This window comes from Tursiops truncatus, chromosome 1 (genome assembly GCF_011762595.2).
Source record: "Tursiops truncatus isolate mTurTru1 chromosome 1, mTurTru1.mat.Y, whole genome shotgun sequence".
NCBI classification, from domain to species: domain Eukaryota; kingdom Metazoa; phylum Chordata; class Mammalia; order Artiodactyla; family Delphinidae; genus Tursiops; species Tursiops truncatus.
In genome coordinates, this window is record NC_047034.1 from 71,013,735 (window position 1) to 71,038,106 (window position 24,372).

Below are 24,372 nucleotides of genomic sequence, written 5' to 3' on the forward strand. Positions count from 1 at the left end.
TATATAACATCTACCTCACAAGCGTGTTGTAATAGTTAAATAAAATAAATCTCATTACGTACATAGCACTTAGCAATAGTAAGCTCTTAGCATCTCTGATCTATCCTCCACAGTGCTGCCAGAGGATCATTCAACACATACATTTTATTAAGTCAGAGCCCTGTTTAAAAAACCATAAAACAAGACACAAAATCCCTTTAGCTGCACCCCCTCTTTTTGTCCAAAATAAAGTCCAAACGGGTATTAGAAGCCCTTCAAGACATGGCCCCTGCCCTTTCCGGTGTGTGTTCCTCCAGGCAGGCCTCAGCTCCAACCTCCCCTGCATGGTATGCCGCCCTCTCACCCACTGGCATTCAGCTGCTTCTCCAAAGCTTAGCTCCTCACACGGCCTGAAGCGGCCTCTCCCACCATCGGCACAGTGCACAGTTGGTGGTCACACTTCAGAGCCTCTGTGTCGGCTGGGGAGCCTCCTCTCCCTGCAAGACCAGGATGCCCTGGGGCCAGAGCCTTCTGTTCCTGCCCCAAGAGAGGCCACATTCGGCAGCTGAGGGCAGAGGGTCAGGGCCAGGGAGCAGGCAGACAGTGTGCAGAGTCCTTGGGTAAGCAAGTCCCGTCTCTGAGTGTGGGGTGAGGGAGGTGAGGGACCCTTTCATTTATTCATCCAACTATTGTTTCCTGAGAGCCTCCTAGGAGCTGGGCACCCTGCTAGGTACTGGAAACACAGAAATGAATAAAATGGACAAGATCTCTGCCCTCATGGGGGCTGTGGGGGGGAGGGGAACAGACCTTTAGTAGGGAAAGATGGTTAAAAAGTAAATGCATCAATAACTATGCAAGGGACTTCCTTGGTGGTCCAGTGGTGAAGCACCCACTTACAATGCAGGGGACGCGTGTTGGATCCCTGGTCAGGAAACTAAGATCCCACATGTCACAGGGCAACTAAGCCCATGAACCACAGCTACTGAGCTCACGCGCCTCAACTAGAAAGCCCGTGTGCCGCAAACTACAGAGCCCACGAGCTCTGGAGCCTGGGTGCCACAACTAGAGAGAAGCCCATGCACCACCACGAAGACCCCGCACGCCTCAACGAAGGCCCCGTGTGCCACAACTAAGACCCGATGCAGCAAAAAAAAAAAATATATATATATATATATATATATGCAATTACCTGTGTGGTAGGTGCTATGAAGGAGAAGCGGAGTAGAGGGAGAGAGTGCCACAGAGAAGACCTCATTCAGATTGGGGGTGGGCAGAGCATCAGAAGAGCAGGTGTTTTGGAGGACAAAGCACTTAGGGGGTCCTGGAGGACTCAGTGGGGTAGAGCAGAGGGGAAGGCGCTCTAGGCAGAGAGAACCATGGGGTAGAGTCTCTAAGGACAGTTTGGGGCTGTTCAAGGTCCCATAACTGGAGTGCCTGGCAGCTGGGGGCCATCAGTGGCTGGATGGTGCAGAGCCTGAAGGACCTGAGGGCCACAGTAAGTATTTCTTTTCTTTTTCTTTCTTTCTTTTCTTCTGACTGCGCCTTGCGCAGCTTGTGGGATCTCAGTTCCTGACCAGGGATCAAACCCGGGCCCTCAGCCGGGAGAGCACGGACTCCTTACCACTGGATCACCAGGGAATTGCCACTATTTCTTATTTTATTCTAAGAGCAATGAGAAGCCATTGAAGGATTTTAAAAAAGGGGGTGGCATTTCACTTGTGTTCTAAGGATTTTCTTCTGGCAGCCAGGTGGAGATGGAACAGAGAAAAGGGGAAGTGAAGGAAAGCCATCAGAAGACTGGTGAGGTGCTTGGGCAGAAGGTGGAGAAAAATTTGGGGGAGGGTGCAGACTGTGATGCATTATAAGGGAGGCATCAAGAATGGCTGTCTGGGGACTTCCCCGGTGGCACAGTGGTTAAGAATCCGCCTGCCAATGCAAGGGACACGGGTTCGAGCCCTGGTCTGGGGAGATCCCACACGCTGCGGAGCAGCTAAGCTCGTGAGCCACATCTACTGAGCCTGCCCTCTAAAGCCCACGAGCCACAACTACGGAGCCCACGAGCCACATCTACTGAAGCCTGCGCGCTCTAGAGTCCGTGATCCGCAACAAGAGAAGCCACCGCAATGAGAAGCCCGCGCACCACAACCAAGAGCAGCCCCCACTCGCTGCAACTAGAGAAAGCCTGTGCGCAGCAACGAAGACCCAATGCAGCCAAAAATAAATAAATAAATAAATAAATAAAAATTTATGGAAAAAAAAAGAATGGCTGTCTGGCTTTTGTCGCTGCTGGTGCTGTTTTCAGAACTGGAAGAATGAATCAGGCTGAGCTTTCTGGATGCGTTTTGTGTTTGGTTTAACCCAGAAGAGTCTTAATTTGTCAGCCTGAGCCCTTTCTTTATCTTCGGCATCACCTCCTCCCTTCTCACCCCATCCTTGACTCCAGCTCTGTCTGGCCTGCATCCAGGCTGCTGGCTCCCCAACCTACCCTTCCCCCATCAACTTGACTCCCCACTCCCACCCTGGAGAGGCCTTTTTTCAAGCCTTTCCCAGGCCCTTGCGGCTGGAGCTCTGTCTGTCTGTTCGGGGCATCTGCTCTTGTTTCTCTGCCTAGCTTGTCTCTTTCTGAATAAAGTTGTTGAGAATGGCAGACAGAAGAGACATTTCTTTTTCCCAGGAGATCTCGGAGGGCAGGGACTGGGTCTCCCCCAGTGGACTGGGGGTTCTCTGAAGGCAGTAGCTGTGTGTCCACCCTGAGACCGAGGCGCCCCTTGGGCAGGCACCTCCTCCTGGCTCTGCTTCTCCAGTACTTCCCTGCCTGCCAGCCTGAGATGACGAGGAAGTTACAGTCCTGGACCCAGGAGATTGGACCAGGGAGCGGCCACCTCACCCATTTGGCCCAGCCCAGCCCAGCCTGTGAGAAAATCTCTCCAGCTTCCTCTCCCAACCCAAGGCCTCTTGGGTTCCTCTTCTGTTACCTGCCCTCATTACTCAGCAGTGCATTGGAGGGAAAATGCATAGGACCCCCCACCCCCTGCATGCATCCTGAAAATTCTGTGAGATATCTGTGGGCAGAGTCTTTTCTAGAGTCCAAGCTTCTCAGAGGAGAGGGAGAAGGTGAAACCTCTGGGGCAACAGAGGGGCCTGGGTCACAGAGCCCCAACAAGGGCCAGAGTGAGAAGAGCCAGAGAGGAAGGGAGGGCAAAGCCAAGGGAGGGGGTATGTGTGATTCTCTCCTGAGGTCAGGGCTGGCACACATGGCAGGGGCACTTACAGGCACTGGGACAGTCTACAGCGACATCTTAGGGAAACTGAAGTATACACACACACACACACACACGCCAAGAAACAGGAGCATGGAGCTGAGAGAAAGGTCTAGAAATGTCAAAACCAAGAGAGTCAGGGCACAGCTGAGACCAGAGAGGAGAAAGCCCTGGGGAAGCCAAGGCCCAGGGTACCTCTGAGGCCTCCAGAACCTGAGGGCAGCTCCGTGCCAGTGTGTGACAGGAGGAACCACGTTACAGGAATCCACATGGGAGGGATTGGCCGAGGTGGAGCCAGATACAGGAAGCCCTGAGAGAGGGGAGAGAGAGACAGAGAGAGAGAGAGACAGAGGGAGAGACAGAGAGATCTAGGCTGGAGAAGGCTGAGATACTCAGGAGGAGGGGAAGAGGGGGAAAGAAAGGGCCCCAGGGGTGGGGCTCAGAGGAGAGGGGGCATGCTGGTCAGGCCCTCTGACCCCAGGTCCCAACAAAGGGCTACTTAAGGACCGCCACAGGCACAAGATGGATGGGACTGGGGCCGCCAGGCCCTTTGTAGCGGAGGATGAAAGGGAGCAGGCTCTGAGGAGAGTCCCCCAGAGTCCCCCACCTCTTGCTGGCTCCTCTGCCTCTCTCCTCAGTGACTTTAGGACTCTTCAGGCGTCAGTGGAAAGGGAGAGACTGGGGTGGGGAGGTGGGGAGGAGTCCACCCAGGGATTTCTCCTGCCTGGGCCAGTCGTACCTGAGAAAGACGAGGGACAGGATAGCAGGACAGGGACAGCTGGGGGACCTGGGAGGGTCCTTCAGTCCGTCTAGAAAGTGAATCCGTCATATGCAAATAGGATGCAAAAGCGATGCCTACGGAGGTCCCCCGGTTGAGATTGCGGCTCTGGTGAGGGTCGGGGGTCCCCAGGTCAGGTCCTCCCACCTCTCCTTCAAGCCTGCCACTGCCCTCCTGACCTCTTGGCTTCTTCCTTCCCTTGTCCCCCTTGGTGCTGCCAGTCGAGAAACCAGTTCTGTCCCTGCCCTGGATAAGGATCTCTGGGCTGGGCTCTTCCCAGGCAGCGGCAGAAACCTGGCTGGCTGACAGCACCCTCACTCCCAGCCGGGGCTGCCAAGAGCTCCCCACTCCAGGCCCACCCGAGGGTGGCCTGGCCCCTTCCTCACCATCCCTCCTACAGTCCAGTCGCACCTTCCTTCCCAGCCCTATCCCCACTCAAAGAGAAGTTCTCCTCAGAGTAGCCTTGTAGGGGGCAGTGTCCCTCCCTCACCTTCTTCCTTGGGTGTCCCAGGAACCCCAGTCCCTCTCCTCCCATCTCTGTTCCCCTTTCCCTTTGGACTGGTGGGCTGGTGGGGTTTGCCTGAATTGCCCCTTCCTCCCCCGCTCCCCGCCCTCTCCCCACAGGGCTGTGACAATTGCTCCCAGACAGCAGGGTCAGCCCCTTGCCCAGTCACTGGCACCAAAGGGGGTGAGATGAGACAGGGTTGACCCCACTTAACCCCAGCCCCTGGTCTCCTCTTGAACCATCATTCTCTTCCCATGACATTCTCGTCCTTTTCTCATCCCTTGGAGCTGCATGCCCGACTCCTCCAACTGGAAGGGACTTTAAAAGGTCATCTCCTCCGTTCTTCTGCCTCCTCATCAAATGCCTGCCTGACCTCTGCCCCCGGCCAGCGCCCCAGAAACCTCATTCCTATCTCAGCCCTCCACAGGTTTGGCCAGCCTCTCCCAGCTTCCCCCAGGGGATCCAGCCACTTGCAGGGGAGTAGGAGATGAGAAAAGCAGAGAGGAAGGCAATTCTGGCGGCCATCAGAGGAGATCTGGGGGTGTCTGGAGGTAACTGGACTCAGGTCTCAGCTCCCACCCCCACTCATTGAGGTGAGCAGGTGTGTCAGGTCAGGTTGGGATTCAAGCTGGTGACTCAAGCTGGAGCAGCCTGACAGCTGCACGGTCCTCGGCAACGTGCCCTCCCTTCCGGCTGCCCCAAGGTGGAATCTTAGAAGCTGGGAATTGTAGAACCAGAGAACAGAGTCCCAGAAGGAAGGGCCTTTGGGGATCATGCCTCTCCTTTGTTCAAGAAGCAACTGAGGACCAGAAAGGGGTGTGGCCTGCTTGGGGGATCACTCAGGCAGCAGGGAAATCATTGGTCACATTAAGAGGGGTCTGCTTGGTCCCAACAGGTGTCAGCAGGACCCCTCCACATCCTCTTTCTCCCCAGCCGGGGAAGTGGGTGCCCCAGGGTGGAGAAGTGTTAGTTTTCCCCATAGGCTCTCTTCCATCTCTCACCCTGGAAGGGGCACAAGCCTCTGCTCCTTGCTGGGCCTCTCCTCTCCTTCTGGACTGAAGATTATGAGGCCAGGATAGCTGTGGGAGCCCTTCAGGCTCAGGTGGGGGATTATGGGCTAAAGTTTCAGCAGGAGCCTAAGGGCAGGGGATCCTGGGCTCAGCCCAGAGCTGCCTGGGGAGGGAGAGCCACCCTCACTTGGCCCAGCTTTGGGGCGGGACACTGGAGCTTCCTCAGAGGCCTGATGGTCCAGCCCCTAATTCATTTCAGCCCACCCAGGGTGTACCTAAGCGTAAGGAGACCCAAGGACCAGCCCATCCTCCTCTTGGTTCGACCACAGCACAGGTGTCATTACTGTTTTCAGGGATGCCTACAAAGGCAGGGCCCAGGCCTGGCATTGGCCAGATGGGCAGCATTTATTCCCTCAACAAACATTTACGGAGCATCAGCTAGTCACCAGACCCTGTGCTGAGCAGGACCAATGCAGTCCCTGACTTTCATCCGTCCTCTCATCCACTGAGGAAATACTCCCCGACCTCCTAGTATGTGCCAAGCACATCATTCCGGCTCCTCGCCCTCAGTTCCAGAGCTGAGCCGGGATGGGACACCCCACAGCAAGCTCTGTGGGACAAGGTGTCAGAAGGACCCTCTCGTGCCATCCTCAGCCTCTGCCATCAGGCTGCCCAGGTCTCAGCTCCAGCCCCTTTCCTCACAGCTGGGTATAGAGGCTAATCTTTCAGTGAGACTTTCCTGTAATTGTCCTTCTGTCATCACAGTCCCTGACTCAGAAATCAGCCAAGGAACTGCAGAAACAGAGGCAGAAAGGTGAGGTCATCCTTCCAGCAGCCTGTCTCAGGGCAAGAACGTGGGCCACAACCCGGCTGAGTCCCAGGACTTAACAGAGAAGGAGAGGTTGCGCACTCCCACAATCCTCTCTGGTTCACTCCTTCCCTTGCCCCCATTCCTCCAGGGAAGTCCTTCCTAAAGGCTAACTGAAGTTCCTCCTGCTGTAGCTTCAGCTCCTCAAGGGGCTGGAACTCAGAGGACAGGCTCCTTTCCTCAAGTAGCTTTAGAGACTCAGAAGAGGAGTAGTGTGGACGCACCCACGTGGGGACACTTTCTCCACCTCTCCCAGCTCTCTTTTCTTTTTCTCTTCTCCACCCCTCATCCTTTCCCCTTCCCTCCTCTCTCCTCAGTCCCCGACTCCAGCTCCTGGCTCAGTGCCAGCATTGTTCCTGCCTGGCTCCCTGCTCCCCTCCTCCTTCTCTCCCTGCCCCCTCCAGCCAGCCCTAGGGGCACCAGCCTGCCCAGTCCCTACCCTCAGTAGCCCCAGGCTGGGGGGGGGGCGGGGTGGGAGGAGACCTTTCTGATTCCATCCTCTGCTTCCTCTTTGCTCTGCCCTTCTAGTCCCCACTGATGGCCTCCACCCTGCCATAGAAACCTGGGAGCTTGGGTTACGCAGGGGCCCTGGTTATTTTTAATGCCACCAGCTCAGAAGATAAATATACCTCCCCCTCCCCCCAGCTGCCCTGCATAGACCAACACCTCCTCCAGATACCCTCATTCTCCCACCTTTTATCCAATCTCCTCAGTCTTGCTAAATGCCTTCCCATCACATTCCTCCCTAGTGGGTCCCCCCACCTTGGACTCTCAGCAGGAAGACAGCATGACCCCCAAACCCCCATAGATGAGGTGGGAGGTGTCCCGGTGTCCTGCCTCCACTTGGTGGCTTCCTGAGACAAGGGCTCCACGGGAGCTTCCCCCTCGGCTGGCATGGCTGGGGCAAGACTCAGAGAGCCCTGGGGAGGAGGCGCTGGACAGGAGTCACTCCTTGGCCCCAGCCTCAGCCCTGGGGTCCCTCTCCTATTTGGCCAGGGGAGGGGCCAGTGGTCAAGAGCCCACGGCCTCTTCCTCTCCCTTATCCCACTCCATTTCTGTTTGATCCCACAAGACAGGCAAGTTCTTCCTAGAATTAACTTCCAGGCCTCTTGTTTTGGCTCAAAGAACCAAACTCTGGCAGGGAGTTCCCTGGTGGCCTAGTGCTTAGGATTCTGGGCTTTCACTGCCATGGCCTGGGTTCGATTCCTGGTCAGGGAACTGAGATCCCGCGAGCCCCGGTGCAGCCAGAAAAAAGACAACCCTCTGGCAATATTTCAGGGCAGGAACTGCAGCTCTCCAGGGAGGACAGGAGCGGGGTCCTGGGGTCCAGACGGATTGTTGTTCATTCCTAGAGTGTTGGAATCCCCAGGGCTGAAGAAGCCACCAAGGTCCTCTAGGACAGATCACAAAATGGATCACCCTAGAGTGGCTAGCTGTCTTGTGTCCCAGTAACGGGGTTCACACTCCCTCTGGTGGCAACCTACTCCAGGACAGAAACAAGTCCTGTGCCCATCTCCTTTGTCTGGGCTGGCATCTGGGCCCGTAGCATCTACTCATCAGGACAGGTTCTGATCTCTGGACCCACTAAGAGGAGTCTGGGCCCTTTTACCCAAGAACCCCTCAGGCACTTCAAATGACCCCACCGTATGTATTTATTTTCAAATATTTCACATACCCTATCAGTAAAGAACTACATTACGCACAGTGGTGTACCTCTCCATCCCCCTTGCATCTCCTCCCTCCTCCCCAGAGGGAACTACTATCCTTTCCTTCATTTTTACCATTATTTTGCCTTTCAAAAACGTTTTTACGTACATATCTCCAGATAACACATTGTTTTGCAGGGTTTTGAACTTTGATAGAAAAGGCATCTGCCGTGTGGATTTTACTGCAGCTTTTCCTTCTCAACATGATGTTCGTGAGGCTCGTCCATGCTGATGCGTTTCCACAATTGTGCTGAATGAACACACTTCACGATTGTGAAAACTTAAAAAATCTGACAGTACCAAGACACTGTGGAGCAATGGGAACTCTTTGCACACTGTTAGTGGAGAGTAACCTGGTATGCCCGCTTTAAAAAACGATGTAGCAGGAAGTCGCTGGTGGTTCAGTAATTAAGACTCCAGGCTTTCACTGCCAAGGGCGTAGGTTCGATCCCTGGTTGGGGAACTAAGATCCCGCAAACTGTGTGGCCAAAAAAAAAAAAAAAAAGATGTGGCATTGTGGCATTGTCCAGTGGAGTTGAAGATGTGCCTTCCCTCCAACAAGCAATTCCCTTCCAGATGGCTCCGAAGAGAATGGGACACACACGGGCCCCAGAAGACCTGGCCAAGAATGTTTGCAGCAGCATGGGTAGTAACAACCTAACACACCCCACCTTATTCACTCATTTATTCATTTCACAAACATACACTGAACACCTGTTGAGGACCAGGCGCATGAACAGACTGAGAGGCGAGCTCTCTGTGCTCAGATTGGGTGGGTATTATTTCCCCCATTTTATAGATGAGGAAGCTGAGACTCAGAGAGGTTAAGTGTCTCTCCAGGACTCAGGTCTGCCACCAGAGCCTATCCTCTTAACATCCTCACCACACTTCGTCCAGGTGCCTGGTCCTTCAGTGGGCACGTTACGGTGTGTCTGTGCCCTCCTTCAGCAGGGTGCTCGGAGCCAAACTCAGCCCTGGAGTGTGGCCAGACCAGCGTGGGGTTGGACAGTCAGTCAGCGAACACCTGATGGGAGCTCAGTGTAGGCAGGGCATCAAGGTACCACCAAACACGGATGGCACCTTCAGCATCTTCCCTGGGATCCCAGCCCAAGCCACCCCTAGCTCCCTGATTCCAGCTCCAGTCCAGCCCCAGCTGGCCTTCTCTGTCCACTGCTCCTAAAAACTGGGTGGGTGGGTGGGTGTTGGTGGGGTGAAGACTGGATGATTTTAACCAGGGGAAAGTGTTTTGAGTCCAAAGTTAGTCATCTCCCGGTTGGTGCTGTGTGTGCTAAGGTGGCCCTGAGCGAGATGCTAGGAGAAGCATGAGGGATGGTAGAGATTAAAGACTTTCCCACAAGGTCCTCTCTGACTCATCCCCTGACCCCGCCCCCCATCATCACCTTCTTTCCCAGAGAGAGGGAGGTGCAGGCTGAGTCAGAACTCTGAGTTCAAGTTCTATTTGTGTGATCTTGGATAGGTTACTTAGCTTCTTTAGGTTGTTTCCTCTGTTAGAAAATCATGAATGATCATGATGATAATAGTACCTACCTCACTACCTAGATATTATAGCTTAAAATCATCATCATCATCATCACAGGATTTCCCCAGGGAATGTAGCTTTTCTTGTGGCAATAGTGGCGCCCGGTGGCCGTGCCCCACTGCAGCCCCTTTTACTTTGCGGGGGTGGAGACCTGAGCTGAGCCGGAGCAGGCGGGTGGCGGCTGCTTTGCAAGCTGCTCAGCAAACCACAGACCCAGAGCGTCACAGAGAGAAGGGAACAGGTCAGCATTCTGTACTTCTATCCTCTGTCCCTGAACAACCTAGTCCATGCTCACAGTCCCCCACCTTATCCACCCAACTCGGGCATCGTCCTTCTAAATGTGATCCCCAACCCTGTACATCTGGCAGCCACTGCACCTCTCCCCATGCCACCCTCCCTCCCCACCCTAGGGCCAAGCCACCAGTATGGGAATCTTCCCTGTCCCCTCCCGCCATCCCACATCTAACTCTTATTGGAACCGACACATCCTAAGTATTCTCACACTCATCCCTCCTCTCCGCCCCTAGGCTCTGGTCTCACCACCTCGAAGGTGGCAACTGCCTCCTGATTGGCCATCCTGCCTGTCTCCCCCCAGCCCGCCCCAGTCCTTCACAGTGATCTCACCAGGTTACCCGTGGTTGAGGTTAAAACCTTTTCAGGGCTCCTCGCTGCCTGGAGGGCAAAGGCCCCAAATTAACCACACGGCCACCTCCTTTGCCCCCTCCCCCCTCCTCCTCCAGTTCATCACGCCTCTCTACCCGGATCGCACTCTATGGTTCCCACGTCTGTCCTCCAACGTGCCCATCGGCTTCCTGAGGACAGGGCTCCACATTAGTCATTTTTGATTCCTTCACAATATTTATTTAGTGCCTATGGTGCACCTGGCACTCCATAAGTGCTTTCTAAATGTTATTTGAATAAATTACTGTGGAAACCACGACCCAAAGAGGTGAACTGACTAGTCCAAGGTTGCATAGAGAGACAAGGCTCTTTGTTCAACGCTTTTCCCATGCTACTTGCCTTCCCTTAACCCCTCCCTCAGGATGTAGAATGAGGAGTCCAGCTGGCCTGCTGTGGATGTGAGGGACAGGAGAAAGCTGCAAAACAAAGCCAGCCCCATCATCCCTCCAGCCGGGAGAGGAGAAAACGAAGAGAGAAGGAACATTTCTGCCTCCCAGACCCAGCTCCAGCTCCAAGCCTCCCTCACGGGGATGGGGAAAAGCAGCATGGAAAGGGAGGGTCCAGCCAGTACCCAAAGCTCTCAGGCCAAAGCCAGACTTCCCAGGAGGGGTCCCTGGGCCCGCTCTCTGCTCTGTTGATCGCTTCCTCGGCACCCGCTCTCTCCCTCTCTCTATGTCTCCAGATCTCTCGGTACAGAGCTTCCCAAAGTTGCCGTCTCTCTTACCATCTGGTCTCCAACCTACTCACTTCCTTCTTCCCGTCTCTTTTCTTGTTGTCAAAAGACTTGTGACTCCTTGCTGACGTTACTCCTTGCCACACATGTCCAGCAGGACCCATCTAGTCCTGGAAGTGGAGGGGAAGAGAGAAGCGGGACAGGGAGATTAAAAGGAGGGGTCAAGTTAGGGATAGGGCAAGAGTGATGTCCTGCCCCTGCCCTAGCCTCCGTATTATGAGGCAAAGAAGTGAGAGGTAGGGGAGGTAACAAAAAAGAACAGCTTTAGATCTCTCTGACCACTGCCTGCAATGACATTCTGTTGGGTCTCCCCCTCCTGTCCCTTAAGCACACTTTGGCAGACCCACCCCGAGGCTTCCTTCTCCTCTGCAGGACAGAGGAGGAGACAGGGGTGAGCGCCACTTACCCGGGGCTACAGTCAGCCTTCCTCAGATGCAGACCTCCCTTGGGGGTGGTGATGCCCAAAGCTTGCTCCCCATGGGGGGCTCCTTTCACAGAGTCCTCTTGGCACAGAGAACCTCGCCTGTCCCTCCCTGTGGCCCCCTCTATTTCCAGCCATCCTTCTCCAGTGTCTGTGTCTCAGTGAGGCCCAGATGAACAAACCCCGTGCCCTAAAAGACAGCTGCCCAGAGGTGGGACACCAATGTGCCCTTCATGCGGATGCCCGGCCTTGAGGAGTCATCCCCTTGGAAGTCCACACCCACTCGCCTCAGTAGGCATCACCCTTCCCCTCGGAGCAGAGGAGGGGAAGCCGCAGCCTGCCCTCCAGGGCTGGCCACCCTGCAATCCAATGCTGCGGTGTGCAAACTCTTTGCACTCCGCCTGCCTTCTCTCCTGGGGACTGGGGCAGGGGTGAAGCCTTGCGGGCGAGTCTGGCAACTTTCTTTAGGATACGTATGGTGCTCAGAGGCTATTATCTTTTAGTTTCGGAACTCAGCTGCAGTCCTGAGACATGAGTAGATTCAGAAATTCTTCATCAACCATGATTCCAAGTTGCCTTACCATCTGCTCATCTTCCTCTGGGATCAATTCCAACATGCCAAGGTCCCTCTTAAAATACTGTGTCCAGAACAATACTCCAAATGCAGAAGGGCAGAGGGAATGTCACCACCCCTGATCTGGACGCCCTGCATCTATGAATCACTTATATCCTTTTTACTCTTTTAGGTGGCCACATCACAGCGTTGGTTCATAACAAGCTTGTGGTCTGCTAAAACCCCCAGGTCTTCTTCACTAGATAGGCTTTATTCTTTTCTCTTCTTACGCTGTTGATTTTTTTTTTTTGAAACCGAAAGCAGAATTTTACATTTATCCCTATTAAATGTCATCTGGTTCATTTATTTTCCTATTCTGTCAAACCCTCTCATTTCTTGCATAACACGTAGATTTGATCAATATGGCTTCTATGATTTCATCCAAGTCTTTAATAAAAACTTGTGATCTTCAGACCAAGGACAGAACCCTGAGGGCCCACAGAACCCTCTTCAGCTTTCTCATGGACATCTCTGGGGATGGCTACTGAACTTTGTATCCACCCAGTGTAGTATCACACAGTCCATGTGTCCTGGCCAGTCACAGGGACATAAGAAGTGCAGGCAAAGGCCTCATAAAAATCCCAGTAACAGGGCTTCCCTGGTGGCGCAGTGGTTGAGAGTCCGCCTGCCAATGCAGGGGACACGGGTTCGTGCCCCAGTCCGGGAAGATCCCACATGCCGCGGAGCGGCTGGGCCCGTGAGCCATGGCCTCTGAGCCTGCGCGTCCAGAGCCTGTGCTCCGCAACGGGAGAGGCCACAACAGTGACAGGCCCGCGTACCGCAAAAAAAAAAAAGAAAAAAGAAAAAAAAGAAATCCCAGTAACAATGCAACCCCCCGAGGGAGGAGAGGACACCTGGCCCACCTTGTGCCCATTGAGTGTCCCCTGGTCGCATGGAAGGCCTCATTTTCCTCAGCTTCTCATTGCCTCAAATATCAGTTATCTGTTTAGAATTGTCTGGGCCTTGGTGTCGGCTCCACCAGCTGTGGTTGCTGGGACCCACCTTCTCCTGCCTTAAAAAAATCAACATCCCACTCTTCTCCAGCATTTCAGATCATCTCTGCCTTCCAAGATTCCCAAAACTCACCAAGAATGGTTCACAGGAAGGGTTTGCTCTAGCTTGATGGCTTTCATGGTGATGGTCCTCAAAAAGGCTTTGTACAAAGACGTCCCCATACCCTGTCTTCTTTGATGCTCAGAACAAACGCCTGGGGATGGGTAAGTATTAACCTCTTTTACCAAACAGGTAAACTGAGGCTCAGTTGGAGAAGCTATGTGATTTGCCTAAGGTCATTCAGGTAGAAAGTGTAAAAGTCAGACCCAGTACTCTTTGCATGAAACACAGTCCAAATGTCTCCCCTCTGGGTGAGAGTGAGAGGCCCAGGAGGGAAACTCCCCACACCAGTGCCACCCCACATTTCCAGGGGACCCCCCCCTTGCAGGAACCCAGGGATCTCAAGTATTCAGCTTCTCTCTCCCCACAGCCAGGAAGAGAAAGAGGAGGGAGAGATGCCAAGTGACCTCCCCTGGACACAACTTTTGCGATGCCCCAGCCCAAACCAAACCGCAGGATTTGTGAGGTAATGTGGGGATGGAGAAGCCTCAGCCTCCCGGTCTGCACTAAGTCTCAGTCAATCCCCCCACTCCACGCCCACCGGCCCCTCCCTTTCTGCTCCACATATGGTAGTGAATTCAAAGTCCAGTTGGCCTGGTGGGATGGCCTCCTGGTCATTGACTCTGCTGTACCCCCTTTCCAGAAAACCTCCATTATCTGTGCTCCCCCAGGTCTCTGTGGATGCCTCAGGTGCTAAGTATTATGATAATATTACCTCCACCACCATTGCTGTTGCCCTCACATTACCAAACTGTGTGCTCCTCCAGGGCTGGGACAGAGTGCTGACACATAGTAGGTCTCAATTAACACTTGTAGAGCTAAATTGGATTTACATGAGCAGAAATTCCTTCCCCAAAGACCCCCCTCAGTCTCATTATCTCTGGGCCTCTCCCTCGGACCCTGCTTCCCCTTTACACTACAAACCCCAAATTCCACCTCCCTCACCACCCAGTTCAAGGACCCCTCCTCCTCCAGAAGGCCTTCCCAGCTACTCCCGCCCTCAGTGAGCTCTTCGTTTCCTGAACTGTGGAACCCTCAAAGGGATGTTTTGAGGATTCAGTCAGATAACGTAAATAAAATGTTGGAACATGATTGGCATATTACAAAGGCTCGATAAATTTGGACTAGTTGTGACAAGAGACGCCTCTTCTTTCTGCTTCCTCTTCTTGGCCCGGTCTGCGAGCCACCAGGGGGCGCCCTCTGCCCAAAAATCGCTGACAACGAGGCCAGGATGGGGTGTCCTTCCCTGCGAACTGGCGGGGCGCGGGGGGGGCTTCCATTACCTAAAAAGTGGGTCTATGAACCTCAGCTTATATGAAAGATGAGTAGAAAGGATGGAGGTGAATAATGAGGAGAACATCCTTTTGCCTGCTCTCTCCGTTTCCTGGTGGAGACTGAGGAAATAGGGTGTGTGTGCATATGGGGTGTTTCCCAGTAGGACACATTTGTTCTTGTGTTCCAGGCAATGTCTCTTCTAACTTCTCTCTGCAATGCTGCCTTCTTCCAGTATTTCAGGAGGGTGAGCCTTCGCTATTTAGGAAAAACATGGCCACATCTATTCTTTCAACAGTCCCATGACAGTTCCATCATCACTCCCATTTTTTGGATGAAGAAACTGAGTCTTAGAGGAATTCAGTAAGTGATAGCTCTCTTGGATGAGCTGAGTAACTGAGACTCGCACCCCCTCGCAGGACTGAATCCCCTGGCACCCCCTCCACAGGCTCAGTTCTGTGTATAATCTGCTTTTATCTGCGGTTCTGACCTTGCCTCACGGCCTCTTACCCCTGAAAGCCACCATCGGATCGGATTCTCCGGGCATGGCTTCTCCTTTGGTTTCACTCTCCAGCATACCGGGGGCACAGGGACAAAGGCTGCCGTCGTTTCTCTTAACTCTAAGGGGTTAAGGCCTGGGTCCCGCCCCTTTTCCCGCCAGGCTGGCGGGAGTATGAATAGCCTCGCTCCCACTCCCGACTCTCAGTCGCTCCAGCTGCTCCTCGCCCCGCCCCGTCATTGTCCCCATCCGTCTTCTTTACCCTTACGTCCTAAAAGCTTTGAGAGCTGCTGGCTTCTCCCGGTGCTTCGCCTCTCTCCACCTTCGGTGGGTCAGACGGGCAGGATGGAGGGCTGCCTGGGGGAGGAATCTTTTCAGATGTGGGAGCTCAACCGGCGCCTGGAGGCCTACCTGGCCCGGGTCAAGGCGCTAGAGGAGCAGAATGAGCTGCTCAGCGCGGAGCTCGGGGGTCTCCGGGCACAGGCCGGGGACGCCTCCTGGAGGGCCCGTGCCGACGACGAGCTGGCGGCCCTGAGGGCCCTCGTCGACCAGCGCTGGCGGGAGAAGCGCGCGGCCGAGGTGGCGCGCGACAACCTGGAAGAAGAGGTGGAGGGCGTGGCGACCCGGTGCCAGCAGCTGCGGCTGGCCCGGGAGCGGACCGCGGAGGAGACGGCCCGCAGCCGGCGCGCGGTCGAGGCCGAAAAGTGCGCCCAGGCCTGGCTGAGCACCCAGGCGGCGGAGCTGGAGCGCGAGCTGGAGGCTCTGCGCGCGGCGCACGAGGAGGAACGCGCGGGCCTGAACGCTCAGGCTGCCTGCGCCCCCCGCGGCCCCGCTCCGCCCCGCGGGCCCCCCGTGCCGGCCCCCGAGGTTGAGGAGCTGGCGCTGCGGCTGGGCGAGGCGTGGCGCGGGGCCGTGCGCGGCTACCAGGAGCGCGTGGCGCACATGGAGACGTCGCTGGGCCAGGCCCGCGAGCGGCTGGGCCACGCGTTGCAGGGCGCCCGCGAGGGTCGGCTGAAGCTGCAGCAGCTCCAAGCGGAGCGCAGCGGCCTCCAGGAGCGCAGGGCCGCGCTGGAGCAGAGGTTGGAGGGCCGCTGGCAGGAGCGGCTGCGGGCTACTGAGCAGTTCCAGGTGAGGAAGCCTGGGGGCCTGGGCAAGACAAGGCTTCAGGAAGTCCCGTTGGGGATCAGAGACCTGGGAGAGGGAGTGGGAAGTGGGGGGTGTGGTGGCTGCAGGTTCAGGGGCCACTTCTTAGAAAACCATGCCTGATGCCACTGTCCTAGACTTTCACAACTCTGTGTAGTGTAGGGCTGGAATGATGGAGGTTCAGACCTCAAAGCACACCCCCTCGAAGGGCAGACAGGCACAAGACGCTGCAGCGGCCTCCTCACTGTCTAAATGGCACGTTCGTACCCTGATGGCCCCTGGACCCCTCCCTAGGCCCTGCCGTTGCTCAGAAGATGCTCAGAACTTTCCCTCTCAGTGATGATCTGACGGTCTGGCCACTCAAGAGTCTGCAAGTTCCCAGCTGCCCTCCTCCCCCCTGACAGGAGAGGGTGAGGGGCCCTGGATGGGGAGCCACCAGCCCTTCTCTCCCTTGTCTGGGCTTTTCGGCTCCTGAGCACATTCCAGAGGCCTGGGACAGCTGCTCCCCCTCACACTACGCAGATGCGACCAGCAGCTGAGAAAACAGCCTCCTGCCTGGGCCAGACAGAGGTCTCACCATGACCGCCCCCCCTTCAGAGGAGAAGGATTCCAGAACATGTGGGAAGTGGAGGGGGTGGGGGCCTAGCATGGGGAGCAGGAGACAGTGACTGGGACCCGGGCTGTTTGGCTTCCAATCCTGCAGGCTCCAGGCCTGGTGATTAATTGTTTTTCCTTCTGCTTCCACTTTTTTCCTTCTCCTCTCTGTAAGCCATCTCCTCTCCTCCCTCACCTCCCCCTTCCTGTGGGAGCTGAATTCTGAGCAGCATGTGCTACCATTTAATCAGCATCTTCAGAGGAGGAGCCAGGCCGTGGGAGAGGGCTGAGAGGGGCCACTGTGCTCTTCTCGGGGGCTTCAGGAGGGCTTCTCTGGGCGGGAAGTGGGGTAGGGGAGGCAGGAATCTGCTCTGCAGAGAAGTTAGGGAGCAGAAGATGCTGCTGCAGCAGCCCATGGGGATGCAGGTCAGTTAGCAGAAGGACCCCGTCCCTTCACTGACTGCCTCTGGCTTGCTCTGCAGCTGTCCGTGGAGGCCCTGGAGCAGGAGAAACAGGGCCTACAGAGCCAGATCGCCCAGGTCCTGGAAGGTCGGCAGCAGCTGGCACACCTCAAGATGTCCCTCAGCTTGGAGGTGGCCACATACAGGTACAGGTTGACCCTGACCCATGCAGGCACACAGATGCACACATCCATGCAGGGGCAGACTCCTGGGCTGAAGAGGCCCAGAGCCACGGGTGGTGGAGGCTCTGCCACCGCTCGGTCCTGTGACTCTAGGCCGATCCCTTCCACACCACGATGTGTGCCGCCTAAGCCCACCTGCTCTCTCGTGGGTTCAGGACCAGAGAAGCGTCCCGTGCCCAGGAGATCCCCCAAGGAGAGGTGACAGAGCTGAGTGGGACAGCCTCAAAGGAGAGGGCTGGACACGTGTGGGTCATCCAGATCCAGAACCTTACCCCAAGGGGCTGAAAAGCCCAGTCTCTGTGTGTGTGCTCACACAGAGAGGGTGATGTCCTTGAGCAGCCTCGGGAAGAAGGAATTGCAGGTGTGGGCCGGTGGCACTGACTTGCCGCCTGACCTGGGCCTCAGTCTCCTTGTCGGGAGGATGGGAGATGGGCTGGGTGACAGCCAAGGTCCCTTCCATCCTGAGTGTCCTGGGGCCTGGCTTCTCTCGAGCCTTGGCCCTGCCCAGCCCTTCTACTGACCGCATTCCCTGTTGGCTCAGGAAAGGTTGAGACCAAGGAAGTGCTGCTTCTCTGGCTCTGTGGCCTTGGGCAAACCCAGTTTCTGGGAAACTGGCCTGGTTAGCCAAGGACCCACCGATGAAGCCTGAGGAAGGGGCTTTGCTACTGTGAAGGGCTGCGTACCCCAAGCCTGCAGGGTGGAGCCAGGGCTAGACGGGCTATGAGGACAGTGCCCCCAGAATCCACAGGAAAAACAAAAGCAGGGGCCCTGGGACAGGTTAAGGAGGGGAGAGGAGGCCGGGCCCAGAGAGGGAAGGGCGGTGAGGATCTAGGGATGAAGAAGAGAGGGCCTCTACCTCCAGGGGGCACAGAGCTCAGGGGGCATGACGCTGCATCGATCGAGAAGGACAGAGGTGAGACCATAGAAAACACTAACCGGACTCAGAGATCATGAGGAAGAGCACAGAGGAGACAGATGTTCAGGATAACTCGTTGAACTGATTGGTCCTCCCTCCCCCGCAATCGGTCCCTCCTCCTCGGTCCCCATGGGGCACTAAGGCAGGGGCATGTACACGAAAACCTCCATTGCCCTGAAAGGCTTGGGATCCAGAGTACTTAGAGATCCCAAGATGAGGGCCTTGACCCCTAAATCAAACCACTGAGGGGAAAGGACTGCGCAGGCTTAACCTGGGTTTTGAGGCATGAAAAGGATTTGGAGAGAGGGAGCTGAATTCATTGGCTTTTGTCTGGAACCAGCTCTGGGGGCCCTGGGGGAGAAGGAGGAGGGAGCCTATCCCATGGGAACGGCCTGAGAATTCCCACTTCCCCTGGGAAGCCCCCTACTCAGACCCTCCAGATGGCAGTATGGACAAAGGCAGCAATTAGCATGAGAATCGGCCCCCCACACGGAGGATGAGGTCATAGGCCTGGGGTTGGGAGGGGACTAGTCTAAGCAATGTGTGGGTGTGTGTGTACACTGTGTCGACTGTGTGGGAATCTGCTTGTGTGTCTGTGAGTCCAGCTGTGTGTCCCAAATAAGTGTGTGACTCCGTGTGACCAAATGGGTGATATCTGTGGGATGTGACCATGTGATTTCATGTGCAGAGCCAAGTATGCGTGTGGCTTTTGTGTGATAGTGGTGAAAATGAAGAGATAGCCTGCCAGGCCAGGGACGCGCATGCTCAGCTGTGACTTTTCCCTGGCTGGCTTGCCGGCTGGCCTGTGGGCAGCGGGCTGACCCAGCTTTTCCTCCCTTCTCCCCAGAACCCTCCTAGAGGCAGAGAACTCCCGGCTGCAGACACCTGGCAGCGGTTCCAAGGCGTCCCTCAGCTTCCTGGGTAAGAGGAGGGGCCAAGGTCCCCCCAAAACTTTACCTTTCTTTCCTCTTCACACCCAGAGCGATGCTTTTCCTGAAAAGCAGCAGTCTTAAGTCTTGACACCGTGGTCCTCCACGGCAGCGAGCATACTCTTAGCCCAGCCCATAAAAGGCAGGAGCAGGACCCTCTTGCCAGAAGTGGTAGCTGCTCCCCTGCCCCACCCCCAACCTGTATGTGCTGACACCGTTTCTTCCCCTCTACCTTTCCAGACCCTAAGCTGGAGCTGCATTTCCCTGGGACCCCAGAGGGCCGGCGTCTGGGACCTTTGCTTTCTGTGCTGAGCCCTACTCCCCTCTCCTCACCTTTGCCTGATACCCTTGAAACACCTGTGCCAGGCTTCCTGAAGAGCCAGGAACTCCTTCAGGGCCATGCCCCCACCTCGGCCAGCACCCCAATTCCGCCCACACCTCAGGCTCCCCGCCCTGCCACAGATGCCAAGATCAGAGCCCAGGATGCCCCTCTCTCCCTGCCCCAGCCACAGGTTGGGATGCAACAGGTTCCAGAAGCGGTGTGGGCTGAAGCCAAGGTGGCCATCCCTGCCAGCGTCCTGCCAGGACCAGAGGAGCCTGGGGGCAAGGAACAAGAGCCCAGTCCAGGCCAGTCCTCTGAAGATCATGCCTCCCTGGCTCCAGCCCTCAGCCCTGACCATCCCAGTTTAGAGGCCAAAGATGGAGAACCCAGTGGGTCTAGAGGGTCCAGCAGATTCCAGGAGGAAGGGGAAGGACAAATCTGGGGGCTGGCAGAGAAAGAAACAGCTGTAGAGGTCAAAGTAATAAGCAGCCTGCAGCAGGAAACATGGCAAGAAGAGGGGGATCTGGACATGAAAGAAATCCAAGACTCCCCGGGTCCTTTGGAAAAAGAAACTCTGAAGTCTCTGGAAGAGGAGATTCAGGAGCCTCTGATTTTTCTGGAAAAACAGCGCCATGAGACGATGAGATCTCTAGAGAAGGAGAATCAGGAATCTCTGAGGTCTTTGGAAGAAGAGAACTTAGAAATACTAAAAACTCTAGAGAAGGAGAATCAAGAGTTATTGCAGTCTTTAGAAGGAAAGGAGATGGAGGTAATGAGACCTCTAGAAAAAGAGACTCTAGAACTACTTAAGCCTATAGGAAAAGAGGACCCACAGACATTGCAATCACTAGAAAAGGAGAGTCAAGAAATAATGAGGTCTCTTCAAGGAAATGTAGGAGCATTTTTATCTCCGGGAAAGGAAAATCAAGAATTAGTGAGGTCTCTAGAAGAGGAGAACTTTGAGTCATTGAGAGCTCTAGAAAAGGAAAGGCAGGAGCCACTGAGATGTCAGGAAGTAGAGAACCAGGAAACATTGAGACCCTTAGCAAAAGAGACTCTACAGCCACTGGGATCTCTAGAAGAAAAAGACCAGGAGGCATCAAGACCTCTAGGAAAAGAGAATCAGCCACTGAGGTCTCTAGAAAAAGAAGATCAGATGACATTGAGCCCTCTAGAACAGGTGAAACCAGAGGAACTAAAGTCTCTTGGAAAAGACCAGGAGATAGTTAGACTTCTTGAAAAAGAGAATCAAGACTTATTAAGGTCCCTAAATGAAGAGAGCGTAGAGGCAGTGAGATCTTTAGGAACAGAGACTCTAGAACCACTAAAGCCTACAGGAGAAGAAAACCTGGAAATGTTGAAACCTCTAGAAAAGGAAAGTCAAGAACCACTGGGGTCTGTGGAAGGGAACCAAGAGACACTGAGACCCCTAGAAGAGGAGACTCAGAAATCACTGAGCTCTCTGGGAGGGCAGAGTGTAGAGGATATGAGATCTCCAGAGGAGGTAGACAAGGGAAGTCAAAGGTATCTGGAAGAGGAAGAGAACGTGGAGAAGGGAGAGAATTCAGAGCCACCGAGGTCCCTGGAGGAGGAGGGACAGGAGCTGCCACTCTCTGCACATCTGCAGAAGTGGGAAGATACGGTGCAGGGGGGTCAAGAACTGGATCAGGAAACGCCCCCTGGGAGACCTGAAGTGGACAGTGCGGACGAGGCAGAGATGGAACCTAGGGAATGGGATAGCTTCGCTGGGAAGGGGGAGGCTGTAGACCGGGGGGAGCTGCAGCTGACGGCCACAGGCAAGGCCTGGAGCCCAGGTGAGGGGCAGCCAGGGAGCTCCGAGCCCAAAGAGCAGAGGGTCTCAGCTGAGGGAGCCAGTGGGGTGGGAGGCACTGAGGGCCTCCAGGACCCTGAAGAGCGGCCAGACCAGGTGGGGACCCCGGGCCTCCCAGCTCCCCAGGGAATGTCAGAGGTGCTAGAGCCAGTGTTGGAAGGTGAGGATGTGGCCCCCAGCGATGGCCGAGCCTCCCCAGAGGTCACCTTGGGCTTAGAGACTGCAGGAGCGGAACAGGGACCGGAGCAGGAGGCGGTAGGGCTGGAGGACCCAGGCGGCCTGGCCAGAGAGGAGGTGATGGGGCCACCCCTGGGGGAGGAAGGTTTGGAGGCAAAGAGGGTGCAGGGCTTGGAAGGGCCCAGAAAGGAGCTGGAGGAGGCAGCTGCTCTGGAGCCAGAGCTCTCCACACTGCCCAGGAAGAGCAGAGACCCGCTGGACGCTGCCAGGGGCTGGGAGGAGTCTGAGCCTGAAGGCCCTGAGGAAGCAGAGGAGACGTTCCCTGCCGAGACCTCGTGCTGCGATGGAAGTGATACCCCTCAACCCAGGCCCTTGAGCTCCGAGGGGGCAAAGGAGGATGCCAAAGCAGTGCTGGGGCCACCCAGCCCACGGCCCACTGAGTCCTGCTCACCCATCCCAATCCCTGAAGATGCCCCTGGGCCCCAGCCCCTGGCTGAGGGTAGCCAAGAGGCTAGCTGGGGGCTGGCAGGCAGGGCTGAGGTCCTGGGAAAGGTGGAGGGTGAGCAGGAGGAGATGGGCTCTGGGGGAATCCCTGAAGACCTCTCGGAGGAGGGGGAGGAGAGCAGAGAAGAGAGTGAGGCTGATGAGCTAGGGGAGACCCTTCCCGACTCCACTCCCCTGGGCCTCTACCTCGGGTCCCCTGCTTCCCCCAAGTGGGACCTGGCTGGAGAGCAGAGGCCGTCCCCTCAAGAGGAGACTGGAAAGGAAGGCTGGGGCCCTGCAGTCCTGGCCTCTGAGGGCCTTGGGGCCCATCCCTCAGAGGAGGAGGAGGGGGGAGATGAGGAGGAACGTGGCCATGACTCTGAGCTGTCGGAAGAATTTGAGGACTTGGGGACTGAGGCTTCTCTTCTTCCTGGGGTCCCTGGGGAGGTGGCAGAACCTCCGGGCCAGGTGCCCCCGTTGCTACTGGAGCCTGCAGTCTGGGACCCGGATGGGGAATCGGATGGATTTGCAGATGAGGAAGAGAGCGGGGAGGAGGGAGAGGAAGAAGATGAAGAAGGGGAGAGGGGGCGAGGGGCAGGGCGGTGGGGGGCAGGGCCCTCTGTGGGCAGCCTCCCGGCCCTGAGTGGCCCTCAGAGAGGGAACCTCCTGGGGTCTGAGACCATGGATGTCAGTGTCCCCTGGGATGATGGCTTGAGGGGTGCGGCGTCTGACGCCCCCATGACCGCCCTGGAGACTGAGTCCCAGGACAGCACGGAGGCCTCAGGATCAGAGGACGAGTCAGATGCTATTCCCCTGGAGAGGGAGGGCCAAGTCCCTGGCCCTCTGGGGACCCTCAGTGCGGTGGAGGACACGGGCTTGGAGGTAGGGGACACCCTCGGTGTCAATGGCCAGGGCCCCAGCCTGAAGGAAGAGTTGGAGCATGTGAATGGGGGTGTGGTGAACGGGCTGGAGCAGTCTGAGGGAGTAAGGCAGGGGAAACCGGGGCCCCCTGAGGGTGACCAAGGGAGCCCCTTGGAGGAGGAGGAGGAGGGGGGTGCCCTGAAGACCCCTTGGGCAGGGGCTCCGCTTCACCTGGGCCAAGGCCAGCTCCTGAAGTTCAGTCAGCGAGAGGGAGATAGAGATTCCTGGTCCTCAGGGGAGGACTAGAGGAAGAGCACCCCCTCCTGCACCGAGGTCTTGGGCGGGGGGGATCCCCCAGCCCCTCCCTGCTCGGAGGCAGCACCCTTAACTTATCTCTTGACCCGTGGTTTCTGTCCGAGAGGCCTGGCTAGCCGAGGTGAAATGGGTGTGGCAAAGGGACCCGTTCCAAGAATGCAGGCTCTGGGAATAGAAACCAGCCCCTTGGACCCTGCTAAGGGGGACATCCGGCCTGCACTGTCCCACGAGGCTGAAGCCAACTGAATCTCTGTAGGACTAGGCCCCCCCTTTTCCTTGCACTCCCTTTCCTCCCCATCCCATCAGCTGGAAAAGGCCAGGGGCCCAGTGGCTCCTCCATGGGGAGGGGGCCGTGGTGGTCCATGCGCCAGGGCTCACCAGCTCTGCCCTTCTTCACTGCACCCTCATGGGATGTCTGGCTGATGGCTAATGGGGGTGAGGGGGTGCTCCTATGTCCTGACCCCCCATATGCCTGCCATGTTGTAGCCCCATCTGGCTTTTCCCTGCCTGAATAAAGTAATGCCTCCGCCTATAAAGTCTGGACTCTTCCTTCCTCAATTCAGGGGGGCCTCAGGGCTGACACAGAAGCAGAGGAGACTGGGAGAGGAAGCAGGAGATGCTAGTGTGAGGGAGGGGCTGCCTCCTGAGGAGAGGAGGACCTGGAAGGCCTCATGGGGGAGACACGGCAGACAGATGAAGGCTGCAGGCAGCAGTGCTGGAGACCTGGGGAGGGAGGGGGGTGTTGTTTGACCAGGGAAGGAGGGCCAGCCCCTGTGGCCTTGGCGCCTGCAGAAGTCAGGCCTGTCATCATCTCTGCCCACAGCGCTGATTACAGGGATTAAGCCTTGGGGCCACACTCCCCCGCGCATGTCCTGGCTGCTGGCCCCTCAGTGCCGCCAGCATGATAAGCCCCCTTGCCCCCAAACCCAGACAATTGTATGGCCTTGGCGTCTGCGCAGACTGGCTGGGTCAGAGCTGGGTAAGGGAAGAGGGAGGCCTATTCTGTCTCAGTCTGGCTGTGCGGCCTCAGGTCAGCGTTTAATCTCTCTGAACCTCAGATTCAGCCGCACAGCGAGGGATGCTGGGCCAGGTGACTGCGGGGCCTCCCAGGGCAGGGAGATCAGGAGGAAGGCTGGGGAAAGCCGGAGGGCTACCGTGTAGATCTTCGGTAGGACTTGCC

At 56.3% G+C, this 24,372-nt stretch overlaps 1 protein-coding gene across 1 annotated transcript; it reads left to right on the forward strand.

Moving 5' to 3' along the window:
- The first annotated feature begins 15,189 nt into the window (after positions 1-15,189).
- NES (nestin) lies at positions 15,190-23,721 on the forward strand. Its single transcript, XM_033857119.2, has 4 exons — positions 15,190-16,106; positions 17,198-17,322; positions 19,122-19,195; positions 19,444-23,721. Exons 1-4 carry the CDS (start codon positions 15,324-15,326, stop codon positions 23,181-23,183), a joined length of 4,722 nt encoding a protein of 1,573 aa, XP_033713010.1. The 5' UTR covers positions 15,190-15,323; the 3' UTR covers positions 23,184-23,721.
- Positions 23,722-24,372: the final 651 nt, after the last annotated feature.